The 10,687-nt window shown below is 51.7% G+C and overlaps 2 protein-coding genes across 3 annotated transcripts; one reads left to right on the plus strand and one right to left on the minus strand.

The window, feature by feature from the left end:
* Positions 1-6: 6 nt before the first annotated feature.
* On the minus strand, positions 7-5,552 carry DMAC2 (distal membrane arm assembly component 2). The gene is made up of 6 exons (XM_037516644.2): positions 5,344-5,552; positions 4,272-4,468; positions 2,893-2,973; positions 1,829-1,965; positions 1,560-1,722; positions 7-1,132 (listed from the first exon to the last, which is right to left on the minus strand). Exons 1-6 carry the CDS (start codon positions 5,359-5,361, stop codon positions 955-957), a joined length of 774 nt encoding a protein of 257 aa, XP_037372541.1. The 5' UTR covers positions 5,362-5,552; the 3' UTR covers positions 7-954.
* On the plus strand, positions 5,142-10,250 carry ERICH4 (glutamate rich 4). Of its 2 annotated transcripts, none has more exons than XR_008552529.1 (2): positions 5,142-5,418; positions 9,295-10,250. XR_008552529.1 is itself a non-coding variant. In XM_037516645.2 (2 exons), exons 1-2 carry the CDS (start codon positions 7,830-7,832, stop codon positions 9,520-9,522), a joined length of 402 nt encoding a protein of 133 aa, XP_037372542.1. In that variant the 5' UTR covers positions 7,750-7,829; the 3' UTR covers positions 9,523-10,250. The 2 variants fall into 2 exon arrangements, 1 of the variants encoding a protein (XP_037372542.1); XM_037516645.2 differs by lacking the exon at positions 5,142-5,418 and adding an exon at positions 7,750-8,003.
* The last annotated feature ends 437 nt before the right edge of the window (positions 10,251-10,687 follow it).

Raw genomic sequence — 10,687 nt, forward strand, 5'->3', positions numbered from 1 at the left:
AGCATTTTGAACAGGAAAAGTTTATAAGGAATTACTGACTTTAACAGCAAGTCAAAGTAAGGGATTCATTGATAAGGGGCCTCAGAACTTACAGAATTCTACCTTCTGGGGTATGGTGGGGAGTCCTTCACAGGGAGGTGCCTTGGGGGGCACTGCTCTGTGAAACTGCCTGACGGTGTGCCAGAGGAAGCTGCTGACCAGTATGCCAGATACCTCAGGACCCCAGGCTGGGGGAGCCCCATTGGTAGCAAGCCTGGAAGTCAAAGCCTCTCCTCTGTCATGTCTCTTGAGCGCCCTCTACTGACAAAGCACATCATGCCAGTTGGCAAAGAAAATACTGATACTTCAAATGCTTCCAAGGCCCAGATCAGTTCTCACCGAGCAGACAAAGAAGCTGAGTTCGGAGCTGAGAGTCAGTAGCTGATAAGCAGGCACCCTGCTTGGGTGAGCGCGGGCCAGAGTTGCTGTCCCTGCAGGTTGCTGAGCAGACGCACACAGGGAGGAGCCTCCCCTGCAGAATGCCAGCAGCACCCACTGTGTGGGCCAGGGTCCTGGCAGGAAATGGGAGCTCACACAGTGAGGATGACTTGTGAAGATTTTTTTGACTTTTGCTTCTTAAAGAGTTTCGTGACATAAAAGTGGGCGAGGTGGGGAAACCACAAGGGAGAGGGCAGCTGTGAGGGGCTACTCACCACCCCCAGCCTGAAGAGGAGGTGACTGAAACTGGGAAGGAGAGAAGTGCGTAGAGGGGGCTGCCTGACAGGATGACTTTGGGCCCAGGATGCAGCTGGCCAGGGCCGCCCTGAAGTGGGGAGGAAGCACCTGACCTTGTGCTCTCTTTCCCTCTGAGCTGCTAGTGCCACTCCCTCACCAGCCCAGCCCCATGGGGAGCCAGAAGCATGGAGAACTGTCACTCAACTCGGCCCCCAGAGCTCCAGCTGGAGGCGGCTGAGGCTAGGCTGGGAGGGGCCTGGCTGTGTCCTGAGACTGCTCCTCAGGCCCCAACTTCAGGCCCTGGGCCCAGTCAGCCCCCAGAACCACACAGTTGGGCAGCATTTCCTCCACCAAGATCTGCGTTAGGCCCGGGTTGGACACGGCTGGGAGGTCTGAGATGTCCAGCCTGCGGAGGTTCCTGAGGAGGCAGAAGGGAGGGACCATGTGAGAAAGGCATCCATGTGTGCTCACGGCTCCCTGCCCCCAACCCCTAGCTTCCTAAAATAAAAATCTCCCTAAGTGCCCAGAACAAGTGAGCTCCCCGCAGCATACATAGACTCTACAGTGTTAACTGCAAGCTGACACCTCGGGCTCCTGGGACTCTGCAACAGGGCAGATATCATGGCATTTTCACAGAAATGAAACAGAAGACAATCCAGGCACCATTTCATTCTCCTAGAGACCCGGCCACTGCCACTGCTCACATGTGCTTCCCTACCTCTAACTCTGTAGGTTGGTCAGAACTGGGCAACATGAGGGCCCACAGCGCATCCGCCCACCCTCTCTCCCATCCTGACCCGTGGGAGGTGCCCTGGCTCGGGGTCCAGCCTGAGATGAGGTCTCACTGGAGGTGATGGAGGCAGGCCAGGCCCCGCTCTGAGATTTGGGGGCAACCGGCCAAGGAAAGCTCCTGCAAGGACTCTGCCAGCGGGTAGAGGCGGCTGAGACACCAATCGTCCACATGGGGGCAGCGCTGCAGTGACAGGGACTGGAGCTCCTTCAGGGCCACTGCAGGAGGAGAGGGCAATGGCAGGGAGGGCGCCTTGGGAACCCACCACGAAAGGGAACATTAAGGGAACATTAAGTCTCCAACCCACCCCACCGACCCACTCACAGAGGTTGTCCAGGCCTTCATAGTTGATGGTACAGCCGCTGGCATCGATAGCCTCTACTGGCACCTCCTGGAACTTGAAGAAGTCAAGAGAGAAGCGACGCTGCCCATGGGGCCCCATCCACTCCTTGCCCTGAAACCTGGAAAGGGGAGGAGAGCAGGTGCATCAGCAGGGTGAGGGTGCCCGCCATTCACACATGGGGTCTGGCACACCTCTCAGGCCCTGTACTAAGGGCTTTACGTGTCTGGCCTCACTGGATCCTATGGCAGTCCCATCACAGATGAAATGTTCTGCCATCTTTAATACCTGGAATCTGAGAGTTGGAGCCAAGAGAGAAGAGCTGTAATGAAAGAATCCTCACAGATGAGCAAAAGTTGAGACATTTTCAGACACCATTTCTAAGGAAGGTGCTGGTTTGAAGTGCTCAAACCAAGTGAAAAAAATATATTTTTAAGTATTTATGCATACAAGAACTGGGGCACAGGCCAGAGGTGCGGGGGGTGAGAGGATTCACCAGAGACAGAGTGGGGAGCAGAACAGGTGGACTGACTAAAATACACTGCTGAGGGGAGCAGCGGAGGAGACCGAAAGGTATGCTGTGCCATGTGGGTCAGCTCCCTGGCCGGAGATTGAACTCAGGACATAGTGGCTGGTGACAGTTTGATCATGCTGAGACTTAAACCCCTGCACCAGCAGGAAGGTCCTCCAACTAAAAAATTTAATAGGAACAAAGACAAGAGATAGAGGAAGTGTACAGAATTGCATTTAAAAAAGGGAAGGAGAAAGTAAGGGGGAAGGAGGAAAGAAATATACCTATGAGCTCAGGCACTGTGCTTGGTGGAGCTGTAAATGTTTAGACTGTGAAATCCCTTAGAATCTTTAGGGCAAATTGTGCAGGTTAGATGTGAACCTACCCCTCTTCACAGAACCCCTCTTGACAAAACTGAAGATCAGTAACATGCCCCAAGTTGCATAGTAAGATGTGGACAGAGGATCCCTGGAGTGGCTATCTGCCTGGAGAGCCCCAGGCCTCCCCCCACCCATTCTGACACCTTTGCTGTCATACTTGACTGCGCCTCCCTGCTTCAGGATGAAATAGGCACCCGCGATGTCTGGGCCATAGCGCTCCTTTATGTGGGTGAAGGCTCTGTGGAGAAACAATAGCTGAGAGTGAGTGAGGCCCTGAGGTCAGGGAACACCAACCCTCACCCTGCCTGGCTGCTAACGACAGGGTCACAGTTCAAAGACTGACAGACATTGAGAGAGAGGGACTGAGTCAGGCAATAAATATTTACTGAGTGTCTATTAAGTAGGCACAGGGCAGCTAGGGCAGCTGGGGCATCCGTGACCAAAGCAGTCCCTGCCCTTGTGAAACTGTTTTACAGGGGGAACAGATAACAAAACAGGAAACAATGGCAAATTGCTGAGTATCAATTTCTGATGAAAATAACTGGGAGGGACTGTTGGTAGGAATGGCTTGGGTCATGGGTGTGGCTGGAGGATGCTAATTTCGTGTGGGTATTAAAAAATGCTTTTTGGAGGAGCTGCTACTTAAGCAGAAATCTGAGTGATGGAAGAAATGTGAAGGTCAAAGCAAGAGCCTGCCAGGCCAAGGGAACAGCTGGTGGGAGGGCTTGGCAGCTCAAATGAGGACGGTTGAAGAATTAGCAGTGAGACCACCATGTTGGTGTGCCCTTGGGAGGGGTCTCAAAGCTCAACAGGGGGCATGCCTTAGGCCTTGGAATTTGACTTATTGTAATCAGAAACCATTTGAGGGTTTTAACCCAAGTGGTAATGTTATCTTACTGTCTAGAGTCCCAGGCTGCTTGGTATAAAAGTCTCTAGGGGGCAACGGGTGACATTAGGAAATTACTGCAGTCATCTAATCGTAAAATAAAGGGGCTCACACCAGTCGAGGAGCTGAGATAGCCTGGAGGTGGAGGGCAGAGAAGCAAAGAGAGGAATAAGGAATGGGTCCTTTGAACTTAGCTTGAACAACAGGATGGGTACTGGTAGTATTCTGGGATGGGGAAGGTTTGGGAGTGAGATTTTTCTCAGGGGAAAATCAAGGGTTTGCTGTTAGTCATGTAAGGCTTAAGGTGCCAGCTAGTCATGAGGAGAGATTGGGCAGAGGTTGCCTGTATGAGGTAGACCCCTTGGGAAGGGTGTGGGCTGCAGATGAAGAGGCAAGAGTCTGCAAGGCAGTTCTGGAGCACAGGGCTGCCTGGGAGGAGCAAGGGCAGGGTCTGGGTTGTAACTGATGAGGCCCAAGCAGCAGGGTCTGGCACACTTGGGGTTCTTTTTTATTTTTATTTTTTTATTTTTTTGTGGAACCCTGGCCGGTGGCCGGGGATAGAACTGGCGCTGCAGAGGCTGCGGGCAGCCTCGCAACCCAGCGCGCAACCGCTGCGCCACCAGGGGAGGCCCCACACTTGGGGTTTTTACCGATTTTTCTGGTGCACATTTGACAACCGCATTTGGAGCAGGTACTCCCTCAGAGCCTTCACGTCATAGAAGCGGTCTGTCAGGAACTGGAGCAGCATTCTCCCCTTCTTCCGACTGCCCTCCGGGGTCACTGTGCTGCTCAGGCCACGAATGCCCTTGGTACCCTGATTCCAGACTGGGGCCACCAGGTGCAGGGACTGGGGAGAAGAATAGTGGGATTGAGCTTGGAGCCTCCAGTGAGAGATGGAGCAGGATCTCCCTGTTCATGCTCCACATCACACCCCTACTCAGTGCTTCTGAGCTCACTAAATTATCTGTTCTGAAATTCCAAACTCTGCCTTTAGGATTCCCAAAATTTCCCCAGATTTTTCAGAATTCCTTCCTCTTAACCCTAAATTTCTTTCATTTAGCCAAACATTCTTTCTTGGTTTTCGCAAATTTTCTAATTTTCTTTTTCTCCCAACCTCTTACTTTAATCTTACGTAAACTCATTCCTTGATTTTACCCATTTCTTCCTAAAATATCCTCATAAATATGGCAAATTGTCCCCTTAATTCTTAACCCAACCCCCCCCCCCCCCCGTCCTTCCCTTGGACTCCCCAATTCACGTCTTGGCTCCTGTCTTCCCGTTCCCTATCATCTCTTTGGTTTTCAGTCAAAACTCCTAACACTGCGCTCAGTTTCCCTACCACTGGACATCAAATTCCAGTTCCAGTGCCCATCACCTCCACGCCCTCCTGCCCACTCTCTCCTGCCCATCAATTCCAAGCAATAGGGTCCTTCCCTCTGATTGGCCAGGTGCTCCACCTACGGCACACACTCCCTGCTTCCCCATTGGTTTCTCCGCAAGGCCCCGCCCCCACGCTAACGGCGAAGCTCCTCAGCCTCAGGCGACCCGTCGATCCCTCCCGGCCCCCCACAGCTACACGCCCACTCTGCCAGCAGGCGGTCTCACGGGGGAGGCCGCCTGTTCCCTCACGCTCCTTGCTTCCCGGGCGCTGACAGAGGCCCTGAAGGCAGACGCAGCAGAGCGAACTTCGACTTGGGGACTTTAGGAGCGCCAGTCACCTACCGCCCTGGGCGCCGCCATCTTGCTAGGATTACGTACCCGGAAAGGGCCGGCCTGTAAAGAGGCCCCACCCACAAGGTATTCCTCTCGGCCTCCTTCCTTAACTACGCGTTTCTCCAGTTTTCCAAAGGCGCGCGCAATTTTTATGCCTTTCGTGTTTGGGCGCTGCTCTTAGCGCCCATTCCTTTTTTTTTTTTGGTGGGACCCTCGCCGTTCGGCCGGGGAACGAACCGGCGCTGCAGAGGCTGCCGGCAGCCTCCCAGCCCAGCGCTCAACCGCTGCGCCACCAGGGGAGGCCCTCCTCCTCCTTTTTTTTTTAAGATTTATTTTATATTTTTAATGCATAAAAGAGGTAGGGGGCGAGGAGAGGGGCGAGAGGATTCACCAGAGACAGAGTGGGGAGCAGAACAGGTGGATTGACCGAAATACACTGCTGAGGGGAGCAGCGGCCGAGACAGGAGAGGTCTGCTGCGCCATGTGGGTAGCTCCCTGGCCGGGTATCAAATTCGTGCTGCTGTGGCTGTTTATAGTTTCATAGTGCTGTGCTTAACTCCTTGCGCCGCCAGGGATGCCCCTTAGCTCCCAATCCTTTAACCTTAGAAGGGGCCTCTGCAGTCTTTTTCTCGTAGAGGATGGGCCTCCCTTCTTCTTACCCTCCGTCTGCAGTTACAGTACCCCTGAGCATCCCCCGTTCCTCCAGCTCTCTCTCACTGCCTCCTTAAAACGGCATCATGTGGTTCTTCAAACCAGGGTCTGGAAAGGGAAAAAAAAATTGAGTGGGTGTGGAGATTAGACTTCAAGGTAAGAGCCCGAGGTGAGATCTGAAGACTAGCATTGAGATGTTTGCGATCTCAGTTTAGAGTTCAAGACTAGAAATCAGCGTGAATATTCAACTGAAACCTTGTGAATAGAATTATTCATTCTATAAATATTTACTCAGTACCACCATGTGGTACACGCTGCCCTCTGTGTTGAGGTTACCATGGTGACCAGGACAGAGCAGCCTTTATCAAGGAGTCAACATCCTAGGCAGGGTGAGGATGGATATGAAACAGATGAATAAGCAACATCATTTCAGACAAGGTTTGATAAGAGTCAAATAAAAACAGGCAATATAATAGGGAGTGACTTGGATATAAACATCAAAAAGACATCTCTGAAGAGATGACGTCTTCGTGGTAGTGAAGGTTAAGAAGGAAACAACCATTCAGAGATTGGGGGTGGTGGATGTTCTAGGAGAAGTAAGAGCCAGTGCAAAGGCCTAGAACTGGGAACTGGCTTACAGAGAGGAGAATGGCTCAGAGAGGTGGGCAGGCAGCTGATTGTGTAGGACTGGTAGGATTTTATTCCATTTGCTAGGGAATGTCCTGATCTGATTTACAATTTGTAAAGATTATTTCTGCCAGTTGGACAGCAGACCTTAGTGGGCAAGGGTGGAAGCAGGGGACTCTCCTCAGGGCCTTGGAGCAATAGTCCTGCCTGCTTTTACTGCCTCCACAGCTCCATAGTCTCAGGGCAGTGTCTGTCAGGAGGAAGGTGCAAGGTCCTGAGTGACCTAGGCCTCTAGGAAACTGGGGGTGGGAGGACTCACAGGCAATGAAGGGAGTCCCCCTAGCAAAGAGGCTACTGCAATAATCCAGGCAAAAGATGAATGGGAGGGGGGTGGGCAGTGGAAATGGTGAGAAGTGCTCAGATTATGAGTGTTTTGACAATTGAGCCAACACCTGGAGAAATGGAAAGGATAGTGATGCTGCTTGTGGAGATGGGGAACCTGAGAAAGCAGTAGGTTCAGAGGGGCAGCTGTGGTAGGCTGAAGATAGTCATTCCCTTAACGATGTTTCCACTAGCCACAGACTGCACGTACGACACCCTGGGCCTGGAAGAGTGGCAGAGAGAGGCCCACAGTGCATCCAACTGTTTCCCTCCCTGGCAGGGCCCATGCTGATGGTGGTAATAGCTGTGGGCAAGTTGAGGGTCCATAGAACTGGCTGCTCAGTTGTGGGCCTGGACCCTGAGGCATCCTGACTGAGGGATCGTCCCTGGGAAACCACTCCTGGCTCCTTAGGTATGCTGGTTGGGAAGCCATGGGATAGCCAGAGTAGAAAAGACAGGGATGGACCAAGCCAGCGGCCAAGTGGAGAAGAAGGAAACACAGGAGTCTCAGGAGGACTGGTAGTAGGGACATGAGAGCGGGCAGGAAGAGGTGAAGCTGTGAGCACCTCAAGGCGACCAGTCTGAGAAGAGGCAGGGAGGAGTGGAGTGGCTGTGGGTAGACCCTTGTGAGCAGAATTGAGGTTAGACTTCAGGAGGAAACACACACGCACACCCCCCCCCGCCCCCAGACTGCTTATTCTCACTGAAGAGTGGACTTTGGGATGCCATCCTCCTGCCCCCTCCCTTCATTGCCCTTTACTCCTCCAGTTCCCCAGAGGCCTGGGTCACTCTGGACCTTGCACCTTCCTTCTCCTGACAGCCACTGCCCTGAGACTATGGAGCTGTGGAGGCAGCTGAAGCAGGCAGGACTATTGCCCCAGGGCCTGGGTCCACCCCCTACGGCCCTGATGGGAGTCCCCCCAGCGGGGAGAGATGACCAGACTGTCATGTCCCCAGGGCCAGACAATGGCGGTGCCAGGGAGAGTCTGCTGTGGATCTGGGAGGAGCTGGTGAGTAAGTGGTTTAGAGGGTTAAGAGATGAGATGGATGCAGGTGTGGGTGTAGGAGGGGTAGGCGGTGGTGGGGAGAGACAGAGAAAGGATGAATGAATGGAAACGAATGGATTGGAAATAGAAAGACCAGAGATTGCAAGGGCGGAAATTATGAGACAGATTAGAGAAATAGAGACAGGGACATAGAATGACGTAAGACAGGGACAGACAAGTGAAAACAGACACAGAGATAGACAGCAAGAGAGAGACAAAGTGACTAAGACTCAGACACACACACCTATAACACAGAGGTTCAGACAGTGAGGGCCACTGAAATGGAGAGAGAGAGATGGGGGCAGAAGTGCAGAGACAGTTAGGGTCCGTGGCCAATTATTTATAAGATATGTTGAAGGTGAGCCCTGTGATGGGTGTAGGGAGTGTAGGGGGCCCTGTGATGGGGCCTTGCAGCTGGGGAGAGTTTGGGGTCTGCTCCTCACACAGGAGCGGGTGGGAACTCACAGCCAAAGGGCAGAGTTGGAGGTGGTTAGTGGATGGAAAGTTACTAAGAGGAAACATCAGGAGTTAGAGGGGACTCCTGGTAAGCTGACCCAGCTGGATTCATGCTGGTGACAGGTGGGGGTGACCAGACACCACCGGGTGGATGGTGGAAGGTGAGGAACCCCACTAGATGGTGTTAAATAACAAAAAACTGAGTTGATTTTGAGGATCTAATTGACTTTATTAAATGATTAATGAATCAGACAGAATTCCTCTGGTAAGTAGAAAAGTGTTGCAAAAAGCAATACAAAAGAAAGGTTATCCTGAGCAGAAGAAAGGCAAGGTGAGGGAAGAGGCTCGGTAACTCACTCATGGGGCGGAGAAGAAGGACTTATTATTGATTATTTCATTTCTCTTTGGGAATGGAAAGGATGGTATTTCTGGTGTTGCCCAGAAAGTTCCATCCTCCTATTAAGTCTGCATTCCCCAGGAAGGTTGGAACTGTTAGGGGTCTTGAGACCAGTTCGGTTAGGTACTGAGTCTTGGTACTCCGTTCTGAGCCTGTCATTTCCTGAACAATTCCAAGAGTGATCAGATAGGAGTACCGGGGATTCTTGCAAAAACTGGATGTTACCAGGAAGGGCACAGATGGGCCCAGGAGAAGGTGCAGGAGACTGATAAAAATTTGATCAAGCAGAGAATCCTTGTCAGGACTCGAGCCAGGACCCTACTCCCACCCAGCTGGTGAGGGGCATGCTGACCACTTGCGCTCTGGGGTGGGATGCCCACGACTTCCCCTTCCCACCGGCAGGGGAACCTCCGCCGAGTGGATGTCCAGCTCCTGGGCCAGCTGTGCAGCCTGGGACTGGAGATGGGGGTGCTGCGGGATGAACTGTTGGACTTCCTGGAAGAGGAGGACGAATACGAGGAGAGCATGGTGGAAGAGAAGGATGAAGACCTGGAGGAGGAGGAAGGACCCTTGGGGGCTTGTTGCCCAGGGCCCGGCTACCGGCTCCCTGACTTTGAGATGACCATCTAGTCCCGGCCTGACGGACACATGAATGAGGTGCAAATTAATGCAATGAGGAGCGATTCTCCCATCAAATCAACTTGCAGATGTTGATTTAGAATCAGCTCGTGTTCCTACAGCAAGTGCTTTCTCTGACGTTGTCTGCGGTGCGATCAAGGGGTTGGCCTGTGAGCTGGGCCTGTTTGCAGAGGATGGGGGAGGTTTGCAGAGAAACTGGAAGTGCATTTGCAGATGAGCTGTGGGTCTTTGCCAATTTGGTGGGGTTGCTTGCAGAGGAGCTTTTAGATCAAGGCCATCCAGTGGGGTAGACACTGGCCCTGCATAGCTGCGGAGCCCTTGAAATGTGGCTAATATCCGAATTGAGTGTTGCACACTCTGAGCTTTCAAGGCTTCAGGGGATGGACATAGAAAACATTTCAATCATCTTGAAAAGTAATTGCCTGTTGAGAAGTGACTGCAAATACAAATAAATAAAAATATGGTAAAATTAATTTTATCTGTTTAACATTTGTGGTGGTAAAATAACATAAAATGAGCCATTTGACCATTTTTAAGTGTGTCCTTGGGTCGTGTAAAGGATATTCACACCGTGGAGCATCCATAAGCATCATCCAGCTCCAAAACTCTTGTCACTCCACCCTCCCCTCCCCCCAGCCCTTGGCAAGCAGCACTGTACTCTCTGTTTCTGTGGATTTCATCACTTTAGGATCTTCAAATAAGTGGGATCATAGAGTATTTGACCTGTTGAGTCTGGCTTATTTCATTTAGCATCCTGCCTTCAAGCTTCATCGGTGCTGTAGGCTTTTTCATGGCTGAGTGATATTCCATTATGTGTCGCTACTGTGTTTTGTTTTCCCATCCATCACAAATGCTTGGGCTGTCTCTGCCTTTTGGCTGTTGTGAATAACATGCTCTGAACGTGGGTATAGGATCGCCTCTCCCAAACTGCAGACAGGCTTTTCTCAAGATGTCTAGACCAGTTTTTCTTCTCCAACCTATGTCACCTTGGTATCTGGAAGTAATAAGGTCAGTGGAGGCCTGGTGGGTATCAGGAGAAACTGACGCCATAACCTTAAAGCACGCAGATATCCCAGATTTAGTGTCATCTCCAGAAATAACCTCTTTTTATTGGAAAAAGTGTCTGTTTTTTTTTTTAAGATTTATTTATTTATGC

The sequence above is a fragment of the Talpa occidentalis genome, unplaced genomic scaffold (genome assembly GCF_014898055.3).
Source record: "Talpa occidentalis isolate TD23 unplaced genomic scaffold, MPIMG_talOcc4v2.1 talOcc4.17, whole genome shotgun sequence".
NCBI lineage: Eukaryota > Metazoa > Chordata > Mammalia > Eulipotyphla > Talpidae > Talpa > Talpa occidentalis.

What these genes read in the sequence shown, in the direction of transcription:
- DMAC2 (XM_037516644.2), bottom strand. An exon ending in TGAAGGCCTGGACAACCTCT is followed by an intron (nt 1,723 to 1,828) that starts GTGAGTGGGTCG and finishes CTCCTCCTGCAG; the next exon opens with TGGCCCTGAAGGAGCTCCAG. An exon ending in GCCTGCCTCCATCACCTCCA is followed by an intron (nt 1,133 to 1,559) that starts GTGAGACCTCAT and finishes CTGCCTCCTCAG; the next exon opens with GAACCTCCGCAGGCTGGACA.
- ERICH4 (XM_037516645.2), top strand. Translation starts at nt 7,830, where the DNA reads ATGGAGCTGTGGAGGCAGCTGAAGCAGGCAGGACTATTGCCCCAGGGC. An exon ending in TGTGGATCTGGGAGGAGCTG is followed by an intron (nt 8,004 to 9,294) that starts GTGAGTAAGTGG and finishes TCCCACCGGCAG; the next exon opens with GGGAACCTCCGCCGAGTGGA.